The sequence below is a fragment of the Arvicola amphibius genome, chromosome 10 (genome assembly GCF_903992535.2).
Source record: "Arvicola amphibius chromosome 10, mArvAmp1.2, whole genome shotgun sequence".
Lineage (NCBI taxonomy): Eukaryota > Metazoa > Chordata > Mammalia > Rodentia > Cricetidae > Arvicola > Arvicola amphibius.
In genome coordinates this window covers 46,347,259-46,371,179 of record NC_052056.1, presented here as the reverse complement: position 1 = coordinate 46,371,179, position 23,921 = coordinate 46,347,259, and the positions used below count along the sequence as shown (strand labels likewise).

Sequence of the window (23,921 nt, the reverse complement as noted above, 5' to 3'; positions counted from 1 at the left end):
GGAAAATGAAGCAAACTAGAAAGTATTATGTTAAGCTGTTTATATGAGAGTGATTATGAATATAGGGTATGAAACTAGAAAGGAAGGGGAAATGAGATGTGGAGGCAATATAGAATACACAAAATAACAAAAAGGAACGGAAGGAAGTGATGGAGTGAGTGGGTTGGTGGGTGGAAGGGGATGAGGGAGGCCCGTGTGGTTGGGAAAGTGTAGGAAAAAAATCAACAATTTTGTTTAAAAATATATAATGAAACCAAATATTGTTTATGACAATTTAAGAAATGAAAATCAATAAGAAGAAAGGTAAAGACTTTCTGCTACCATGCAAATATACAAATGTATGGCTGTGTTTTTATAGAAACACGACTTTTCCCTGAAGGTAGGCTATTTTGCCCTGCTTCTCAGATGTCTTTCTTAACAGTTCCCTTATGTGTTCTGTGTACTCATCTGTAAACAGAGCTTCATGTTCCAACTGAGCCTGTTATTTGCCATAAATTCATGTAGGAAGAATATCCCCCACTTTGTCCCTCTTTGCTTGAATACTGTCTGACGGTCTTGGAGCTGCCTCAAGGAGGAAGAGAAATGCTAGAAAAGTTCTGCCGTGCCTATAGAACTTTATATTGAGGGGACTGTGGCTATATCTTTTCCCTCTGTATTGGCAGAGAAACTTCGGCTTTAAGGACCAGTTCCACAAAGATAGGAGCAATACCAAGGGAGGTGGCATGTTACTTGGGTTTTACTTTGCTTACCTGGTTTGGAGTAAGCCCCTTGCTTCAGGAAAACATGGGTTAGGTGAAATGCATTGCCTCTAAACAGCTCAGCTCTACTAACAGCTGTGACGATAACCACTAGACTTTCATTCCTTTTAGACTTATGCTTTTAATAGTTATTATGGGTGTACTTTCAATATAGTATACAAAGTACTTTTAGAATTTAGGCGTAATACTTTGTATGTTTTATAGGCAAAATGATATTACCCGGCAAAAATTTCCCAAGTTCATATATTATTTTTATTTGTTTATACTGCTGGGCATTAAAGAAACCCACAGCCTCAGGCATCCTGGGCAAGTGCACAACCAAAGAGCCAACTTTCAAGTCCTCCAAGTTCATGCATTTGAAACTGTTCCCCAGACTTCACAGAACATACTCATATAAGACTTTCATTTAAAGTCAAAGGACAGAGTGCAGCAAGAAAGGAGAACACAGCCATCTAGGACTTAAGGGTGTTTCTCTCTTGCCTCTTCTTCCCTTTCTGTCCATCGCTGTACCTACTGCTCCAATTAGCGATCTTGGTACCTGTTCTCTACTTGTCTGAGTTTATGTGTAAAAAAAAGTCTTCTCCAGTTTTGTGTTATAGACTCTAGCAGAGTGTATAGAAAATAGCACAAATTATTTGAATCACTTATACTAAGTGGAGTCTAATGCTCAAGGTACTTTAATTAAGAATGGTAACGTCAAATCATTACGTATATAAACCAAGTCTTCCAGTCATTCCTGAGTTGGTCTTCTCAAATTCAGGCATGTTTCTGCAACAAACAAACAAACAAACTACAGCACATTTTGTAGCTGTGGTAGTGACAAGCTCCCATTGGCAGTGAAGGGTTCATGGTAAACCACAAGTTGATCACAAAACTTGGGAGCACAGCGAGAATCGTTCGACTGGCAGCTGGCAGATCCAGCCAAGGCAGATGGCTGGCAGACCAAGCAAAGGTTGAAACAATGAATAGAGGTGACCAAAACTCACAACACTGCCCTGATTGGGCAAACAGTGCACAATCATGTCTCAGGTCAACAGGGCATACGAGTTTCCATCGGCTCAGCAACAGTGTGCTCAGCCTTTATCTAGTTTCTGCCCCAACACCTTTACAAAGGCCCTGCACACAGCTCAATCTTTTTTTTAATAACAAAATTTATTTCTTAAAGTGAATTTTCAGAGTTGCCATTAACAATATTCCATAAAGCCAAAGCCGTTTTCTGTCTCTCAAAACCCCCTCCCACCCTGGAATTCTTGGGAATCTCTCACACTTTTTCTCAATAAATCTAATTTCATTTTACTCACTCCTTTCAGCAAATTTGAGAGGTAATTCTGATGGCCATCTGGCACCTTGTCCCCTAGGCTGCTGAGAGCCAAGAAAGGCTTCAGTCACCCTCAAAAAAAAAAAAATCAACATCAGTACAGAACCTCTGCATGTAATATTTTATCCTCAAAGCTAGAAAGACTAGCTTTATAAATGCTACCAAGTTAGACAATTGTGTTTTTATAATGAACATTGTTTTATAGTTGAAGGCCAATATAACTCTAGTGTTACCAGGTTTCAGAAAAGAACTTCATATGGCAAAGAACTGTTGTAAATAATTTTAGGCTGACATTTCAAGTGTTTAGAAGCCAGCTGTAGCCGGACAGGGTGACTTGTGTCTTTAATTTCAACATTTGGGAGGCAGAGTCAAGTGGAGTCTTGTGAGTATGAAGCCAGCTCAGTTTACACAGTGAGTTCTAGATCAGTCAGAACTACAAAAGGAGAAAAAGGCATCTGTTGTCTTCTGTGTATATCCAGATGTTTTCTGAAAACTTCTGTACTGTGATCTTTATTTTTTAACATAGTTTTCACTTACAAATTAATATAAAATGATGAAAAGATATATAAACACTTTGTAGAAATTTGCATATCAAATCATAGCTATTATAAGAAAAGAGAAATACTATTTTTTTCATTACAATTATTTAGCACCAGGTATCCCCCTCTCAAGTTAGAGAATTCTTTTAAATGTCTCAATACAACTCATGAGTAGGGGAAAGTTTACTATTCCTTTAATCTTGGAAGAACACTGAAAGAAAAGGGCAGGGGATATAGAGTATGGAGGACATCCCTTGTGGAGCTCGCCACACATAGCGTTAGCAGATGAAGGGGAAATTTGATGGGAATAGGGTTCAGTAAGGGTATCCATGGTGGTAACTTTCATGATGACGGTAGTCGTCCTGGTAGCCATCCTGGTAGCCTTGGTGGTAGCTATGGTAACCATATCCTGCATACTCATCTTCTGGGCAGCGCATTCCCAGTGACTGCTGAATGGCCATTTCCTGTCTCCGAAGTTGCATGGAATCAATTAAGTCATACACGATGACCATCGACCACATAGGAGAAGGATACCAAGATTTGACATTCCCATCTTTTCCAACTAGAAGCATGGAGAAGTACTCTGGGCTCACTTGGAAATAGTTGCGAATGTCTTTCACCAAGTGGGCTGGTACATCTTCCCGCTCAACAGTGGAGCTCCCTGGAAGAGCATTGGAAAGGTTGTTCGTGGATTAAAGAGTCAAGAGTTCATAGACATAACAATGCAAAAGGAAATCACTGTAAGAGAAGACCCACAAACTTGTTCTCTTTAGCTCAAAATTCAGTTTTCTGCTGGAAGCATCCAACTAGAAATTCTATGCTATGTTGTGCAAGGATGTTAGTGTCAAACTATGGGGCACGTGGCATCTCTTTTGAGAATGTTGCGAAATACAGAACCCAGGCCTTATTTTAATCCTGTAATACCAACATCTTTACAATCTGTCACTGACAAACAATGATGTTTCTATTTCTAGGCAGGTTTCCAATTAGCTTGCTTCTTTTCAAGGGACAATAGAAAGCTTGTTTTGACATCCAGGGTGAAAAATACCAATTATATTGAAAACCGATGACTGGATTTAAACTAGTAGTATGTGTGAAAAGAAAAAAGAGAGGGGGGAACAGAAGCTTTTGGGGGGTCTGCTCTGGCACTCTGCCAACTCTTTCACACACTGGCACTTATTTCAATCGGAGGAAAGAGTTGCCTTCTGCAGCCTTCAGTCTGTAGTCATTCTTTAGTTTCTCTGAGCTCTTTATTGCATTTCCTTATCTCTTGAAAGGAAATTGAGTTGATACAACCTCATAAAACAATCATGGAATTAAATGATAGAACATAAAATACTTTGAAAACCTTCAACCCTGTTATCGACAAAAGCATGCTTTTGCTAATAAAAATGGATATTTTTTTTATTGTTAGTTTGAATAATTTTGTATCGAAACCAAGATTAGTTCTTAGTCCAGCCCCTGCCCCAGACACATCATGGGCACACAAGCGTGTTTATGCACACATATCATTCTTTGAGGTATACTTCCTGCTCGCATATAGTTTAACGTAATTTAATTAAACTTAATACTAATTTATAATATTTTAAAGTAATAAAAGATTACCATTAATTGGGAACAGTTCTAAGACGCCTCCAACCTCCTCTCCGACGCCCAAAAGCTTCAGAATGGTTATGTGACGAAGACCTGACAGAAGAAAAAAGTCACAACATTAGAGAAGGCCTGAAAACATCTTTTAATTCCAAAGATCTGACATCTGATGATTTTTCAAGTCAATTTAAGTTGGAAAAGAATATAGAACATAAAAAGCCAAGTAAAACAATCTGTTTTCCATGTTTCCAAAAGATAGGAAACACTCTTAAAACTAACTGAAAAGACCGGTTACAGATTTTAAGATTAGCAAGAATCATGGGGCTTTATGTGTCAGGGGTTGGACAGAAACACAAGAATTTGCTCTTAAAATGACTCTCACTGTAAAATACCAAAATACAAAGCTGTTGGTAGCAAAATAGTAAACTACCTAACAGGGGCTAAGCACAGTGATGGGTTATTCTGAAAAAAAAACAACTTAAATCTGATGTTCTCGCACAGATTACAGATAACTTCCCCTCAGACAGAAAAACCACACATGTCAGGTGAGTAAGCACAGGTGTTTCCCTTGACTGGCAGGTTCTTTCTCCTGCAGAGGGTCCCTAGGGAAGCAGCAGGCAAGCCCAGCTTGCTTCCCATCTTCAGCTAAGGTTTCCATAGAGGAGGGAAGGTCATGCCTCGAGAGCTGGTTGGAATTCTTTTGAAGATGAAAAGCTTGTGAAGGATTCAGAAAGAAAACATCAGGATGGTGTAATAGCTTGGAGCTCCTGATAAGATAGGTAGAGTAATGTTGCCCAGGGGAGAAAATTGAAAGCTTTCCTAGTGGGAGGGCTCCTGGAAAGGAGGAGCTAGAATCAAGGCAAACCACTGTTTTGTTTGGTTTTCCACCTTTATCTTTTCCCAGAAAGGTGAAGCGTTCTATTCTGAACCCCAGTGCGACGTATTTCCAGAAGGGAAGAACGTGAGTTTAGTGACTCTTGGAAAGCATGGTTCGTTCACATTTCCTGCCTGTAACAAAAGGCTTGGCTTATACTCCCGTGGCACAGGCTTTCTGTGCTAGAAGAAAAAATGAAACACCACCTCTTAGCCCTTGCAAAGGCATCATTGAAAAGGCAGCAAGCCATGGTTTTACTTGTCATCATTGTTTTTTGACACGGGTGGCACTCCACAGCCCAGGCTGGCCTGGAACTCACAAACCCATGGGCTGAGCCTCCCTGTGCTGAGATTATCGATACGTGCTACCGAGGTGGAATTTGTTTTGATTTACATTTTTACTGTGATGAGGATGAATCCTTGGTTGCTCTAAGAATATCTTCCATAATTAACACCATTGATGACTCCAAAGTGTAAATACTGTTCAGAGTATTGACACACCCAAGACTCTTAAGTTGAAAGCTGTAAACTGTTAGCCTTGATAAATGGAGGGTGAGTGAGAAATTCTTAAGTGGTCTTGCCATTTGGAGCTTGCTTTCTGCCTCCCTTTGAGTCATTTTCCATCTTACCCTTGAAAAGTGCTTGTAATTTAGAGACACTGAGCCATATCACAGAGCTGGGTCTACATAATGCTTCACAAAACTTTTGAAGACCCTTCCTTCAAGAATCAAGTACAATTTTAGAGCTACTTCCTACTGGAAGACTCAAAACAGTCTTCATTTGTAATGTTGTAATGGATTTTGCAATGACCAGAACCCAGTCCTCCATAAATCTATGGATTCAAGGTCGCTCTCCACAGCTGCATAGCTCACAGGGGTCAGCGGTGACACGGACAACCTGACTTTACCGTCATCTCATTTCACACCGAACCTAGTAATAAGTTCTCTGGACTGAGCATACGTTTCTACGGTCACATTAAAACTGATACTAGTGCCTTCTGCTTTCCGTTAGCCTAATGTTTAGTAAGTAAGGTGCTGTGTTATTTCTCAAAACATTGAGGGATTTGCAGCAAGGAGAAGAGAAACATTTTTTTTATTTTCCTTTTTTGACTTGACTTAATAAGGTTCAGAACCAGGCACAGTGACACACACCCATAATTCCAGCACACAGGAGGGTAAATCAGGAGGATCTGGAGTTCCAAAGTGAGATCCTGTCTCTAACAACGTAAGGTTCTGTTTCATTAATTCCCAGAACAAAGATCAGTGTATGGAGAGGCATCCAATGTTAGCAGCTAGTACCCAAGTATCAGATAAACAATGGTACCTGTATTTCATCATCTTGAGATGTGTGTAAGAAGAAATCAAAACTAATTGTAAGTAAAACGGTAGATACTTCCCAGCCTGTCAGTGTAGCATATGAAAAGAAGAAGGTGAGGGGACCTATAGTTGACTAAAACAGTACTTGAAAAGCAACTTCAAATTCAATAAATAGAATGTGTGACTGGGAATCTACATTTGGATTGGGTATATTTGGACGAGCCAAGGCCCTATGTTTCATTTTAGAACCATTCAGAAAGAGAGCGGTATGGGAAAGCAGAAATGAGGTGCCTCCCACTCACCAAAATTGCATGCTTGCCCACTGAGGGCAGAGAGCTGTTGTGAATAGGCCCAGTCTTCATCATTAGGGGCAGAGATCACCAACAACCGCCTCCTCCATCGGAACCTGGAAAAGATGCCCAAGGCTGCTGTGACTGCTTCATACAACAGAGGCCAGTGTAAGAAAGAGCAACGTCGGCTGTTGGGTTTTTCCATTCCCCGAATAAAACTCCCTGGCCCTTAGAACTCCCCCACAGGTTCTGAAAACCATTAAACTGCATTGCCACATACTCATCCTTTTTCTGTTGAGACTTCAGTATTCCTGCTGGATATGTTGGGTCCTGGTCACCATGCATGATGAGGTCACTTCGGGTAAAGTGAAGCTCTCAGTTATAGCAAAGACTAGTCAAAATTGTAAGGGAGGCAGCCAAATCAAGACTGCAGAATTGAAGCCCCAGCAGAGTTCCCCGTGGAGTTCAGTGTGCATTGGGGAATGAGAACGCAAACAAGAATTGGGCAAGAGAAAGACGGCTAAGTTTGACGTGGATGACCGTGGCAGCAAGAAGGAAAGTGAAAAGTCACTAAGGGTTAAAGAGGTTTCAGAAGAATAAAAGCCTGTGTGCTTTCTTTAGTAGCCAGTTGTCATTCTAGAGGCAAATGTAAATTCTGATCTTTATCTCATTATCATTAACAGAAGTCAGTTCAACTGCCCCCATGAAGTGGAAAAGCCATGGGAATTTTGGCAAATCCAGCTTCTACTGTTAGTAAGACTGTCATGGTACACTAGTGGAGATTTATCTTACATGTGGAAGCTTGAATTCAAGTGTCTTATCACTACTTTTTGGATGTCTTCCAGCATGTCACTAAGTGTCACTTTCCCCTCATTTCTGGAATTGAAAATATCAGTGTCTCCTTCAGAGGGCTGTTACAAAATTAAATTGCAGAACCATCAGTATGCCATCCTTATGATGGCGTGGATCTAGGAAATTGTGTCTTCATTTTTCAGCTCCCTGTTTCAAAACCTGTCATTAACATGCCCTAGGCATCAGCCATCACCATTCCCATGACAACGATTTGATTCTTGTGTCAGGGTGTCATTTTAAAACTCACTTTCATGACACAGTAAATGTTCCTCACTAGAGCTCAAGAAAGCAGGCTTTATTTTCCCCAGTTTATGAATGATGAGAGAGACACAAAGAAGTGGATGATCTGCACAACTAGTAAATCTAAAGTGGTACCCAAATATAGGCTTAAGGATGCTGATGCTGCAGTCATGCTCTCAGGTCCCCAGTGTGGTATGAAACACATACAGTATGCTTCCAAGGAAACGGTGAATATAGTTGTCTCAAAAATGGAATGGGGGTGTTGCTTTCTGCCTCAGGTGCAGGCAAGCAGCAGTGATTAACAATCCCTGAGAGCATGTGCCCTATCTCCCTTCAGAGTGAACAAGAGAGCTCAAGAAAATGGCCTCTTGGAGAGAACAGTGGTTTGGGATGGGGGACAATAATAGTCAAATGAAATACAAGCTCTGAATGGATGCCTGTCTCCCAAGACTTGCCAAGAATGGCTTGCTGTGACATTACATTGGCTTCCTCTGCTTGTTTTTCTCCAAAGGGAAAGAAAAACAAGTCTCCACTGAGGATAAGGAGATGAATGTTTTGGCACAGACGGAGGGAAAGGAGCATATGAGACAGTCCAGAGGTTCCTGGGAAAGGGAACAGTGGCGGCTGCTGGGTCACAAGCTCGGTTGGTCTCTGGATTTCCCTGCTTCCTTAGGAGAAGTGCCAGACCAGAACTGGCCCCCAGCCAGGATCTAACCAGGCCAGCCTCTCTGGCCTACATGGAGCCATTGAGTTATTTTAGTGAAGTCTGTTTCAACTTGTTTACCTGTGCCACTGAATGAGGTTTTGATGGGACAGGGATGAGACGCCTTGTCTCAGACACAACGGTGCTTCCCATAAGGAGTGACTGGACTTCCAATATGGGGGTTTCAAGACCCCAGCTCAAGACACTGAAAAAAATAGCATCCAAGGCCCGTATATGACAAGACTTGTGACCCTGTTTTGGTCCCCATTTGAGGCAAATTGTTCTTCTGTCGCCTCAGTTTCTCAGTCAATGAAACCCTACAAAGTCTGCTTGTGTTTGCTTTCTTTTCACTGGCATACCAAATTAGTGTGCATTTGGCCACTCTTTGGGGCTTCTGTCTGAGGGATGGGTAATTATAGTGTAAAATACAGTGCTAAAGACCAGACTGCCTTCAGGGTCTGATCAGTTGAAACCAGTCTGCGCTGTCTCACCAAGTCAGCAAATTTAAGGAAAATTCCCATTTAGGGATTGACTTAGTCATTGGATTTTTCCCCCCAGGGTTTTTTTTTTCTTTTTCCTTTTTCTCTTTGTCTGGATTTCAATTCTGAGTTTCTCTCACCAACACAGAGTGGTATAGGGCCTGAACAAACATGCTGGAATACAGAAATAGCCATTAATAAATAACAGTTATAGGTTATAGTAAATAACCATTTATTGGTTACTTGCTTTGTGCTAAGTCCTGGGCCTTTGTTACCTTTAATATCCAATTGCCCTTTCACAATGATCTTAAGAACAGGAACACTTATTATCATTGTGCAAATTAGAAAACCGAATCCTGAGGTGGCTAAAAAAATCAACCCAATAGCTCACAATCGATGAGTGAGAAAAAGATAAAGGCAGAATTCCAACACGGGGCTGTTTTCTTCCTGCCTCTGAGCAATACACTACTCTGTTTAAATTTTTAAGATAATTCTTTGAATATTTCATATAGTATATTTTGATCATATCCTCTACCCTCCAACACTCCCAGATTTATACCTTCCCACCCATAACTTCCTACCCACTCAGCTTCCAGTTTTTTTTCTTCTTTTAAAAAGATTTAAGTGTTAGCCAGGCGGTGGTGGTGCACGCCTTTAATCCCAGCACTCCGGAAGGCAGAGGCAAGCAGAACTCTGTGATTTCAAGGCCAGTAGCCTGGTCTACAAGAGCTAGTTCCAGGACAGGCTCCAAAGCCACAGAGTAATCCTGTCTCAAAGAACCAAAAACAACAACAACAACAACAAAGCCATTAAGTGGAACTTGCATTGTCCAGCTGCTCTTAGGAGTAGGGCCTGCCCTGGAGTGTGGTGAACCCACCAAGGGTCACTGTTAAAAAACACCGACTCCCACTCTCCCAGCAGCCATCAAGTGTCAGTCTGTCTTCAGCTAGTTAGTGGGATTTGGTGTCTGCCATGAAAGGGGGATGGGAAGATTTTAAGTTCAAGGAAAGTGTTTTTTGGACATGACAGAGCAATTGTAATACAGACTTACAGAAATTATGAAACCGTGTATAAGACCTGTGAGTGCATATGTACACATGCATACATACATGCATACATACATGTTCTTGTGAACTTTAAAAGAATTTGACCTAATGACAAACTTGCAACAGCAAATGAGGTTGTGCAATTGAATAATGAGGAAGTATAGCGCAAGTTGAAGTCTAAGTGAACACAAGTGTGAGGGGATGGATTTGTAAATATTCAAGCACAAGAACCTATGAGCAACATTTTATATCTGAATGTATAGCAGGTAAAGCTCTTGGTACCAATATAATGAGTATACAGCAACTCCGGATGGAGGAAGGGCACCTGCTAGCATTGTTTTCATTTTAGAGTGGAAAAGATTGTTAAGGCGATTTAGGTGAGAAAGCACAGGGCCAGCATCATGATTGTGTTGCAGACTGAATCCCCATGCGAATGATAAATCGGACCTCTTTTAGATGAGATGCTATCCCCTAAGAGCCCTGAGTCCCCTGAGCCTGCAGGAAGTCAAGTTATTCACTTATTAATTATTCACTTATTAATCCCTGAATTCTTGAGACACTGACTGACATGAGACAGTGTGTAAAGATTCAGTCCACGTGACAGGCATTTACCATGGAGCTTCCAGCAAACACTTGTTTCATTTCTGGAGGCCCTCAACCGTGAGGTGTATACAGTTAGGGTGAAACTTGTATTGCGGTCTCTGTGGTTTTTTTCTGTTAAGGGTGTATTTTCAATTTTGTCTCTCTTAGAGCCTCAAAGTCCCTGTGAAATTTTCACCCAACGTTGGGAAAGTCATATTTTTTTAACTCTCTTTTTGGGGGGTATGCCTCCCTCCTTGCTAGCAAAGAGCTCTGAGTACATAATACTCCCCAGAGAATCCTGAAGCTCGGTCAAAGGGATTCCTACTTTTAGGGTTTTAGTAAGGCTCTTTTTGTTTTGTTGTAAGGAAGTGGAACTCAAACAGTGTACCAAATCACACTTAGAAATGAAAGTACACTCATGTAAAACAGAATGTCATGAACACGGCTTCTCAGATTCACTGACTGCGTGAAGCAGTCCCTGTGGAAGTTCTGAATTCTATGCTTTGTACAAAAAAAAAAGGAACTGAAGAAACCCATTCAGTATCACCAAATCAACCTTCCTAGTTGGAACCTTGCAACCAGAACCATTTTCAGACACACACACACACACACACACACACACACACACACACACACACGACTAAACCCAGCAGGCAGAGTGCTCAGAAATAGACAAGCACCCTCCCAGAAGCATATGCAAAGTGCTGTGTTTCTTTGGTTCTGGGCTCACTCCAGGCAAAATTGCACTAGCCTCTCCTGGGAATGCAAAGATCGTGTACCTGGATAGGAAATTCTCCAGGGACTGTTTCTTGTCCTCCTTGCAGGTTATGCCCTCCTTCTTCTGCTTCTCCATGTCTTTGATTCGGGACTGGAAAGTATCGATCAGATCGAACACAGACTTCATTGCTATTGGAACTTCATAGTATTGCTGTTTAAGAAAGCATAGAGTACATATAATTCCAGCGAGGTCTGGGGAAATCTTTTGATTTGGAGTCTAGAGGGTTTGATGGTTTATAGATATTCTTTTGCAAGAGTACTCTCTTCCAATTGCTTGAAATTTGGACTTCAGGAAGCAATTAATGTGTTTATGAACAATCATTCTTGCCTTCTTTTACTAGAAACAATTTATATCTTCCTTACCATATAAACCCTACATTCACACCCACATGCGTGGGACTAATCTGGTTCCTGTTTGTAACACAATCAGAGAAGTGAAGAACAGTATACTAACATAGAGAAAGAACTACATGGAATAGGATGGTAGGATTTTTAACTTGACTTTTCCATCAAATCCTGTTTTATTGAGTCATTTAACATCAGGTCCTCTTTGCTCACCTGTTCTGGGAAACAGTGTAGAAGGAACAGTGGGCTGCATCCTGCTACCCGGCTAGCTTTACACCCGAAATAATTACACAGAAACTGTATTCTTTTAAACACTGCCTGGCCCATTAGTTCTAGCCTCTTACTGGCTAACTCTCACATCTTGCTTTAACCCATATTTAGTAATCTGCATAGCACCACGAGGTGGTGGCTTACCAGGAAAGATCTTAACCTACGGCTGTCTCGGAGAGGAGAGTCATGGCTATTGCCTGAGGTGTTTGCCTGACTCTGCTTTCTTTCTCCCATAATTCTATTCTGTCTACTCTGCCTACCTAATTTTCTGTCCTATTAAAGGGCCGAGGCAGTTTCTTTATTAACCAATGAAAGTAACACATAGACAGATGACCCTCCTCCATCAAAACAAGTTGGGATCCAACTTAAAGGCATTGAAATTCATTTCCTTGGATCCCAGCTACCCATACATTTAAAAGTCACCTGATGTGGAGATGGGCCCTGCTGAGAAGAACCAATATGAGGGACCATCTGAGTGTGGCTCACAACTTTTCCCCAGTGGGGTTTCATTTTAGGGATAATCTAGTCCAACTTCTCCTGCTGGAGATAAGGAAACACTTGTACACAACACATTAATGGAGAGATCTCTCCCCCAAACCACAAAAACACTGCAGGAAAAGTCAACTGTCACGATGTTGCAGATGGCACCCCTCCCCAGAGATCTTACTATAGTGTCAGCATCCCAGAATGATGAAGGCAATGAGATCTGTAGCTAGCCACTATGGGGATGAAATCTAATTCTAGTTGGATCAACTTTAAAAAGTCACTTATCCATTCAGGGGTTATACTTTTTCTCTCTGTCAGACAAGAAAGATATTGGTATTCATTTTACATCTTTACAACAAGAATTACATAGTTTTGAGCAAGGTGCTTGGTGAAAGGAAAGTGCCAATTAAAGCTAGATATTTTGTATTATTATGACTGTGTAACCCAGTTTTTGATGGGTTAGAAATTTTGTCCCTCTGGGACGAAAGTAGATAAAAAATCCTTGCAGTTTTTTTTTAATCTTAAATGAGGATTTTCCACAATGGGTCCTGGGATAAGTGCAGGTTTCATAAAGGAAGGAATTCCTCCTTCTCTTTTATTCTCAGGGCTTGGAGCACCACAGTCATTTAACTAACAACTGATAAATTCACAACGTTTGTGTGGCGGGAGGATTGATTCAGCTTGAGTCATGTGGCTGGGCTGCCTAAAGCGCAGCTCAAGCCAGTATTTTCCCGAATATATCATTTCTGAATGCAAAATCGTAAGACAACTGAAATACGTGGGTCACTTCAGAACCTGACCGCTATGGCATAGTATGTGCTCAATTATACATCTAGTGAATCCATTGACCATAGGGCACCATAGTTTCTATTTCAAGGAATTGCACCACATCATCCACAGCAAGAATCTGTACCTTGACTCTCAGGTCCACATCTGTCAGCACCATGAAGAAGTCATTGTAGGTCATTCCGTACTCTTTCCTCAGCTCGCCAATGAGATGTTGGTCTCCCAAGTCCTCATCATCCACCACACGCATAGGTTTCTCATTATCTTAAGGCCAATGAAATGTGAATAAAAATGAGTATGGCAAAAGAGGAAACCTTGAGAAGAGACTGAGTGGAGAAGCGTAACTTTCATCCAGCCCAAGCTAGCTAGTACTCCCCAGTTATAAATACTTTACTCTCAATATGTGTAAACAATACTATTAAATTAAATGAAAACAGTTCTATAGTGAATTGATAAGTATAATAAGGAATATGGAAAATAGTGTTAAAAAACCACTTCACTAATGATGGCAAAACCATCTTAACCCACTCTAGCCATGAGAATCGGAAGTGTTAGCCTTAAGACTGTCTAGCATTCCTAGTGAACTGTCCATCCTGCCAGGATATGAGTCTTCACCTAAATTGCCAGGAAAGTAGACCAGACATGTTTGTTAAAGTTCACTTCCACTATAGATAATTCTGAGTCTGAAGCCTGTGTCTGTTCCTCTTTTAGCATATAATTAACTTTGGAGTTCAGTAAATACACACCATAGAGAAAAATAAAGAGTTTATGCTCAAAACTAGTCCCAGGTTCCTTTTGACTCTAGAAGTTAAAGTCTTCACTATGCAAGTTTTGCCTTTAAGAGTTTTGGAAGACTAAGCATCATGCAAATTTTCAGTTAGGAAAACCATTATAATTTTTTTTTTGAGACAGGGTTTCTCTGTGTAGTTTTGGAGCCTGTCCTGGAACTAGTTCTGTAGACCAGGCTGGCCTCGAACTCACAGAGATCCGCCTGCCTCTGCCTGCCGAGTGCTGGGCTTAATGGTGTGCACCACCACTGCCCGGCTAGAATTGTTCTTGAGTAAATGGGAAACATGAAATTCAGGGTCTTACTTAGTTAGGGATTTTATTGCTGAGATAAAGCACTGTGACCAAAAGCATCTTGGGGAGGAAAGGGTTGATTTCAGCTTACAGTTTCACAGCAGAGTCCTGCGAGAAGTCAGAGTAGGAATTCAACTAGGAACTGATGCAGAAGCCATGGAAGGATGCTGCTCACTAGCTTTCTCTTCCTGACTTTCTCTGCCTGCTTTCTTATAGCACCGAGGACCACCAGCCCAGGGATGGCACCACAAAGACCACAGTCATGCCACCTACATCACCAATCACCAATCACAAAACTGTATCACAGGGTTGCCCACAGGCAATCAGTTGGGGGCATCTTCTCAACTGAGGTTCACACTCTAGCTTGTGTGTGTCAAGATGACATAAAGCCAGCCAGAACACAAGACCCAAGGTATCTCTGTGGCTCAACATGCAAATTACATATCTGGAAAGTATTTAAACATTTCTAAGGACAGGACAACTTTGCAGACTGTCACTAACTTGTGGTTTGACTTAAAAAGCTTGTCCAACTTTGTGATAGAGAGTGATAAGGCTGCTCAGGGAAGCTGTGTTTTGAACTGGGATCTTTCCCTAATATTCTTTCATGATGACAAGGCTGCAGAGTTCATTTGATCATGGGTAGCAACTGTATCTGTAGCCCAAGGTAGCATTACTAGGCTGTGCATCACAGCTTAGAAAATCAGAAGGTTAAGTGCAATTCTTATTTTTAAGTGTGTATGTGTGTGTGCAGGTGCCATGTGTGCATGCCACAGCATGGATGCGGAAGAAAACTCTCTGGAGTTGGTTCCCACAAGAGTCAGTTTTATCCGACCACCTGTAGGAACAAGGAATTAAATTCAGGCATGAAGTCTTCATACAAGAGTCATAATCTGCTGTGCCATTTTGCAGGCACACCCTAAATGTGTGTCTGTATCGTAATATTCCAGGTCACCACGGGTTTATCAGTATACAACCCCATGGTAAATTAAAAGGCATCTTCAAAACAGATTAGCATTTCCCTCAACTCTGCCTAAAACTGTATCTTCAAAATAATCCCTCATATTAAGAATAAACCTGGGAAAATAAAATTAGTGATTATATGACAACATAAATATTAGCACAAAGAGTCTCAGTTATCATTGTGGACACAATGAACAGTACCTTCCTGGTAAGAGGACAATTACAGTTAAATTGTTACTCTGATTCATTTGATTAAGCTACTTGAAAAAAATATAAACTAGTAGCTTGATTTCTCCAAAACAAAGCACAAGCAGAAAGAAATCTGTTTTCAATTCCAAAGTTGAAACAGTGCTTCATTGAAGTGATTCATAGACACAGGACCTAAGGAGCTGTATGAGGATCAACCACTGTATGAACAAATGAAAAAAGGTATGAACAGACATATTCTGTAGGTCACATACCTATGTTTTCAGTTATACAGTTTGTTGTCATTGGCAAAATATATACTACTTAAAATTGTTACATTGATATAGTAGTTTTGTTTTTAGTATATCTTCTTCAGCATAGAAAGTAAGTTGCAGAATTAAATGTGTAGTATGATATTATGCTTGGTAAAAAAAATTAAGGCAAAAGAAAATGCCAGCATCATTGCCTGTGCAAGATAGTGCCACCTATGCCTAGGCACTGACTGAAAGGATTATAGAGCTCTGCTGTTCTATCAAGCTTCATTATAGTTAAAGGTTGAGGGGAAGGAGAGGCCATTTTCTTCAGTGTAAACACTGTGAAGATCCCCATGTTTCTATAAGCAACCTCTCACCCATTTTTCTCTAAGCAGCACTAGTGAAACTAATTGGGATACACACACACACATACCTATTATTGTGCATAATTAATATGTTAATAAGATTATGCAAAATAAAATTATCCTTTGCAGTTAATATTCTAAATCTTTACAAACAGGCTTTATCTTCACCTAGGAATTATAATTTTGAGGGTATTTGCTGTTATTTTGTTTTGCTTATTTTTATAACAGGATCTCAAGTAGCCAAGACCTGTGTTGAATTTCTTCTATAGATGAAGATAGCGTTGAACTCTTTTAAAAAGTTGTGTTGTTATTATTATTATTATTGCTATTATTATTATTTTATGTATGTGTGTGAGTGGATGTTTATACCTTGGTTCACTGGGAAGGCAGAGGACAAGTTTGTGCAATCTGTTCTATATTTCCACCTCTCCATGGAAATATAATAATAATAATAATAATAATAATAATAATCCGAGGAGATTAAACTCGGGTCACCAGACTTTTGAGTGACAAGTACCTATGCATTCTGAGTCATCTCAGTGGCCTGGCCTTGTACATATGTTCATTTGGGTTTTATTTATTTAATAAAATATTTAACACTAGCTCTGAATCGTTCCTGTGCTGGTGCTAGGTTCAGGGGTCAGTAACTTGGGTAGAGTTTGAGAGTGTAAACTTTAAGTAGAACCAAATCAGAACATTAATACCTAACAGGTAAAGTCACAAAACCAAGTCAGTTGCTGCAAAGAAGAAAGGTGGAGAATGTAACAGGTTTTTTTTTTTTTTAATGATCCCAATTCTTTACCCTCCCTATATCTATCTCTATCGTTGCCCAAACTGCAACCCCTCCATCCCTTATGGTGAAAGACTTGAACTGTCCTTACCTTGAGATTCTGAACTCATGTGTACCAGTAGATTCTTAATACAGCTGACATGAAGGAAGATATGTATTTTATGGTTCTTGCCTCTACCAGGGACACAAGGACATGTTCACACAAGCTTAATCAAGGCACTCAGCCTGGTACTATTTGAGCCAAGGCTCACTTCCTTTGCCCCAATGATAAAAGCATTCCAGAGGAGGTCAGCAGATACACCCAGTTGACATGTAGCTGAGTACAGGCACATACACAAACCTAACCAACCTAGACCAGCTGAACCCTATAGTTGAACATTTGTAACCAAGAGGAGGTTTTACATCATATACTGTTGAGAGAGGTTTGTGAATCTTGGCTCCATTACGTCATTGAGGACGAATCCAAGGCGGGGTGGTGGATGCTGTCCAGCTCCACCTGTTTTCAGAGCAGAGTTTTCTGTGTCTGGAGCTGGATTCTCCTCCCTGAGAATTGTTCTCCTTAAAACACAGCCAACTTTCACTCCGTCACACCCCTGCCAGGGCACAGCTCAAGTGCAAAAGTGGGTGTGAGGTTGGGCAAAGCAAGTAGCTATAAAAGACACTCTCTCACCACCAAACTGACAGCCCTGTGAGTCAACCACCTTAGAGCTCAGAATTCACCCTTTGAGCTGGGCAGTGATGGTGCACATCTTTAGTCCTGCCTTATAAGGAGGCAGAGGCAGGCGGATCTCTGTGAGTTCTGGGCCAGCCTGATCTACAGAGTGAATTCCAGGATAGCCAGAGACAGGACAAGACACAGAGAAACCCTGTTTCTAAAAGCAAAAACAAATGACAAGCAAACTCAAATTCACCCTTTTTCCTTCCTTGCATACTTTTTTTCCCTCATAGAAACGGAGGAAAGGAACCGACTTTCCATTAACTTCCTTACATTCAAAACACAGAGAATCAAGGTCTCTGTCTCCAGACTACAGTCTGTAACAGACTCGGAGAAAGAACAGATTTACTCAAGTCCACACTGATAACTAGAAGTAAAATGAGGGCAGGACTCAACAATACGATTTATTTCCAGGCAACCCTCTCGGTGGCACACAAACACCTCACGACTGTTGGCCACCAGGGCCCCTCCCGTTCAAGATCTCAGGCAAACTTTGTTCTAACTGGCGAGAAGCTGATTTCACAATCCGGTTTCTCCTCTCCAGCAAAATGTTTGCAGAAATAATCCAGCCAAACATTAGAAATAAAACATTTTGCACTCTCAGGCTACTGAAATGTCTACGTGTTTTGCCTAAGGAGAAAAATCTGCCCAAGGAAAACAATGAAGGCCCTGATCAACCCGCTGGATTGAAGGAGGGTGGAGGGCGGGGCCTGCTCCAGGCCAAATTCTGAGGAAGGTGCAAGCGAGGCCACCTCCTGCCTGCTGCTGCCTGCCCTAGCCACAACTCTCTGCTATCCTCCATGTTCTGTGCAAATCAGAGCTGGGTTAATATTGCTCTTCAGACCGGGAAGCAACCTAGAAAGTGGAGATTTGGAAGCATATCCACTTCTGTCTAGTCCTTGGGAAGTGCTTTAAGGCCTGAAAGTAGACCCCCTTTAAGGGAGTCCTGTAAACCATTCTCCTAGTCCAGCTAAAATGGCTCAAATATCCACATCCATTTTGTGATATTTGGACTAGGATTATCCAGGGAACGGCCAGCCAGAGGAGGTGAACACTGTTTCTCACTATTACCATTAGCCTAGAAGAGGAATGTTTGCCTGGTTCTTCGTCCTTTAAGAATCCCAATCCCCAGCCAGCCAGGCGGTGTTGGTGCACGCCTTTAATCCCAGCACTAGGGAGGCAGAGGCAGGTGGACCTCTGTGAGTTCGAGGCCAGGGCCTAGTCTACAAGCACTAGTTCTAGAACAGGCTCCAACCCTTCAGAGAAACCCTGTCTTTGGGGGGGGGGGGAAGAAAAAAAAGAATCCCCAAAGCCAATGACTCAATTCAGACTGTGCTACAGTAAGTTTCTTCGTGTATTTGAGTGACTATAGACAGTACAGTAGAACTAAAAAAAAATTAGTTTCAATTATAAGCTATTAAGCTATTGTATGCTTGGCATTACGGTCAAAACCCCCACCTAGGATTGCCTCCTCCCTGTGGCATCCATGGTTTCTTTTTCTCTCCCCTTCCCCTAAGTTCAAGTGGTGAACGGACATTTTCTAAGGAAGCCATATCTATGCTGAGAGTGTGCAGACTCCGGCTGATTGGTGACTGACCAATGACTGACTAGAATGATGTTGTTGTGGAGAGATGGAATGTGGCAGATTAAGAGACAGAACTATCTCGGGCTATCTTTAGTTTCCTTCGTGGCCACTTACTCCCCAGCTTACTTGACCTGGCATCTTTCTGACCATTAGTAAAACCCCTGGAATGTGTTACTCAGCAGGTCTCCGGCTTCCACCAATCTTGAAGCTAAGGATGTTAAAAGATAACATCTGGCGCTGAGACGATGACTCATCTGGTACAGAGCTTGCCACGCAAGCAGAAGGGCTTGGGTTTGGACCTCTAGGCCACACATTGAAAGTTGAGCATGAGGCAGTACGAGCTACCAGTCTAAGCAATTGGCAAGCAAGGTTCCGTGAGGGAGCCTGTCTCAAAACTGTGATGGGGAGGCCAGGCGTGGAGGTGCATACCTTTAATCCAAGCACTCTGGAGACAAAGGTGGGCAGATTTCTGTAATTTTGAGACCAGGCTGGTCTATGAACACACACACACCACACACACACACACACACACACACACACACACACACACAAACCTGTAACCTGTCCAAGAGAGTGTCCTGATCTGCTGTAACTACCAACGAGATCTCATCACCAGTGTATTTGATAAACACATTGATTTAGGAGTTTTCTTTTGTTCTGTGACTATAAAAGTTCACATAACATCTTCTGCATTAGAGTATGTCATTCAAGGTGACCTGAATCTATGTCCGCAGACAATGATTTCTCCTATTTATACCATCGTGGGCTCCATTATTTCCTTGGAGACAAGAGCTGCACTTGGCATCTATAAAGTCCTAACTCCAGGACCATTTCACCTTCTACTACGGCTGCAGCACCTCCTCTCCTCACTAGCTGTTTTTCTTTTTTTTTCTTTTTTTTCTTTTTCTCAGTTTTTTATTCAAGATTTCCGTCTCCTCCCCTCCTCCTCCCCCTCCCCTCCCCTCCCTTCCACCCATACCCCCACTCCACCCCTCTCCAAAGACAAAGAGCCATCAGGGTTCCCTTCACTATGTTAAGTCCAAGGTCCTCCCAACTCCCCCTAAGTCCAGGAAGGTGAGCAATCAAACTGACAAGGCTCACAGTGAGCCCGTCCATGCTGTAGAGTTCATGGTCATTGCCTTTTCTTTCTTTTTTTTTGATATGTGGAATGCATCACCCACTTTCATCACAGTTCCTGGAAGCTTACCATTACAGTCTTTGGATCCAGACCAATCAAATCAGAAGTCCTCATAATAAGGCCGAGTAACAGGTTACCTACCTAACTGTAAGGAACTCAAAGGACGGAAAGCTAGCTTACAGAAGAAAACCTGAATTCTTACCATAGCATGTAAGACCATTAAAGTTGTGGACCCAGTGTATCTCAACTAATATATCTATTAAAACTTTCTCCATACACTGTGCTCCAGCTTCTATTTTCAATATCAGAACTACGACCTCTCTCAACACATTGATGATGCCCATCTGTAATCTCGGAGGCTTAGGCAGGAGGATGCCAAGTTCAGGGCCAATCTGGACTAGAGAGTGAGTTCCAGGCTACCCTGGGCAACTTAGTGATGCTCTCTCACTCCCTTTCCATATATATGTATATGCATGTATATATATATATGTTTTATATATATACAATGTATATTTATATATAACAAATAGAAAGGACATGGTTGTAGTTATCTGTAATTGCATAAGGAAGCACAGTGAGTAAAGAAGGAATTGTACATATGGTGGCCTGCGGAGGACACGGAGTTATAGGGTGAAAGGATCAGGCATAGATTCAAGAACCATCTATGTATAACTTCTTATATAAATGGTGTCAAATGTACCATCTCCTTCAAAAGTTAAAGGTAAAATATTCCAGTTTCCAAAATTAGAACAATATAAATTTGATTTGCCAGGGCTTCTCCACCAACACACCCACTACTTAAATTTATTCTGCCATTTATGGTATTATCCTTGTTTATGGCAGCTGTGCATACACACATACACATAAAAGTTTAAATTTAACTTCTGCATCTGAGAGAAAAAAATTTGGTTGTCTTTTTGAGTCTGTCTCATTTTGCTCAGCATGATTTCTGGTTGCACCCATTTTCTACAAATTTTGTTTTTCTTAATGGTTATTAAAATTCCTTCAGGTTTATATACCACATTTTCTTCATCTGCTTATCTTTTGACAGGGAATCACTTCCCCTTCCACCACATTCTCTGATGACTTGTTTTGCACATTTGACTTATATACTTTTTATCTCCCCCTTGATTATCACGGGTTGATATTAACCATGCTCCATTTAATCTTTAAGGCCAAGAGTGGTGGAATAAGAGGAGTGAGTGGGTGCTAGGCTTTGTAGCCTCTCTGGATATTATTGGTAATCAGAGACTGTATGCACACACAGGAAACACCCAGACAGTGTGGAAATCCACTCACCCAGACTCTCTGCCTTACTAAGTAAGGGCGGTGAGGTCTAGAAAAAGGCAGTTGCCTGACTTTGTAACCACAGATGAAAACAACAGTTGGAGTCAGAGGATCAGTTGGATTGCCTCAAAGGGAAAGTAGGATTTGGGGATCACTGTGGATACTGATGATGGTGTGCTTCACCATATAGCATAGTTCTCTTCAATAAAATCGAAGAAAAAATATTTTAGGCTAGAATGTATTCTGTCATTCTTTATAAATGTTAGTTTAAAATTCATCAGTGTGTGTTGTCAGACAGTGGTGGCACACACCTTTAATCCCAGCACTCTGGAGGCAGAGGCAGGTGGATCTCTGTGAGTTTGAGGCCAGCCTGGTCTACAAGAACTAATTTCAGGACAATCTCCAAAGCTACAGAGAAACCATGACTCAAAACAACAAAACAAAATTAAAAGTTATCAGTGTGTATTTCTTATTCATATAAAATGTCTCTGCTTGTTGTTGTATTCCACCCTTTTTGTTAATTACCCTTAAACAGTCATTCCTTCAGAAGAAGCTATCAGGGCTGCGGAGGTAGACCAGCAGGCAAGAGCACTTGTTGTGCAAGCAGGAAGACCTAAGTTAAAATCCCTTAACCATGTAAAAACCCATAACTCCAGCATTAGTGGGTGGAACGGGCAGATACTGGGACCCCTAGTGGAAACAATATGCTCACATTCCATGAGAGACCCTGTCTCAGAGGAATAAGGTAGAGAGGAACGGAAGGCATCAGATGTCTTCCTATGGCCTCTGAATGTAGTCACACTCAGAGAAGGTGAGGTATCTACACAGAACACACATATAAACACACACATACACTCATGGCAGGGTGAGGGGAGGGAGAGATGGAGGGAGGGAAGAAGAGAGGAAGGGAATTTAAAGTATTCCTTGTGTTTTAGCCCTTAATATTTGGGGATCTAATACCAATGTCAAAGTAATTTTCAACTTTATATTTTTCTAGGAAAAAAATCCTCATGTGCTATATTCTTCCTCCTCATTTCATTCTTTAATAAAGAACTGTTACCGAGCAACTTCTTCCTATATTGATCAATTCTGTCTATGACCTCTCCACTCAACACCAGTACTCTTACGCTCCAGTGACATTTTACATAATAACAGTAAAGAATGCCTTTATGTGTGGTTCTATTTTAGCATCTCATACAACTGTATTGGCAAAACCCAGAGGGCATTGGAATTTGCCCAAGCCTCATGACTTTCTTTAGACTAATGTCTGAATCCTTAAGTTAAGTTTCCTAGTGTTTTAGGTCCACACCAGATGTTACAACTACCTTTAACAAGATGGACCAGCGGGTGAGGGCAGCCTACACTGTGTCTGGTTATCAGCATCTGCTTTCAAGGCCTAGTAAAACACAGCAATTGCTTCATATTTAAGGAGAAGCAAAGCCACTGGACAGACTTCCAGATGAAAATCAGACAAAGCTGGGATTTGGTTCACTGAGACCGCGGCTCACGCCAAGTTTTATTTTCCCATAACTGACTCCCAGCCTTGGCTGAAAGAGCCACGAGTCTTTCTCACAAGGGTAACCTGGGTCACAGCACAGGGAGGGAAGGACCTTCCAGGAATTAGGTGAGAGATCCTCCCCTGCCTCTAAATCAGTCCAGTGCTGTCCCTCTTGCAGACAGAGTTGTAAACTACAAGACCTGACTTGCAATAAATCAGAAAAACAACAACAGCAGCAACAAAACCTCATCCCCCTACAGCTCACATTCAATCCAGATTTCTAGAAAACACCAGAATAATGCTAAAAATTTTCCAAGGCGGTACCAGATGCTTAGAATATGACTCTACCAGGATTGATGACTTTTCCAAACTCCTCTGAACTAAGGAAGGAATGGGAACTCTGTGGAAGAGTTGGTAGGTAGCACATTTGACACCGAGAACACCTGGCTGGGAAGGACTTTCATCATCTGCCAGCACCTGTCTGTGCTGGATTGAAGGCCCATTTCCTCTCCAGACATCTGGAGTGTCATGGAGCCTGCTGGCTCAAGCGACTGTGTGAAACTCCGGGAAGCAAATAGTTTGAATCCCTGTTAACCACTAAATATGCCTTTCTGTTGTTATTCTCCTGGGCTTCTCTGTTCATCATCAGGAGAGCTAATGCAATCTGACCTGAAAGAGCAGTTGCAAGTCAGCATTCTATAGTAAGCAGAGAGCTCTTGCAATTGTTTTCCTGGGGGCAACTGTGACAGCTCATTTGACCTCCAAACTGCTACCTGATTCAACAGTGGTGATAAGGAACAGCCACAAGAATAG

At 41.5% G+C, this 23,921-nt stretch overlaps 1 protein-coding gene across 1 annotated transcript in view; it reads right to left on the bottom strand.

The window, feature by feature from the left end:
• Positions 1–2,787: 2,787 nt before the first annotated feature.
• Positions 2,788–23,921, bottom strand: part of Ccdc80 (coiled-coil domain containing 80) — a 33,754-nt gene continuing 12,620 nt past the window's right edge. The window contains exons 4-8 of the mRNA XM_038345535.1: positions 13,378–13,514; positions 11,366–11,514; positions 6,697–6,800; positions 4,221–4,301; positions 2,788–3,276 (exon numbers count right to left, since the gene is read on the bottom strand). Coding sequence (XP_038201463.1) covers positions 2,930–3,276; positions 4,221–4,301; positions 6,697–6,800; positions 11,366–11,514; positions 13,378–13,514 — 818 coding nt within the window. The 3' untranslated portion in view covers positions 2,788–2,929. The remainder of the gene's footprint in view (positions 3,277–4,220; positions 4,302–6,696; positions 6,801–11,365; positions 11,515–13,377; positions 13,515–23,921) is intronic.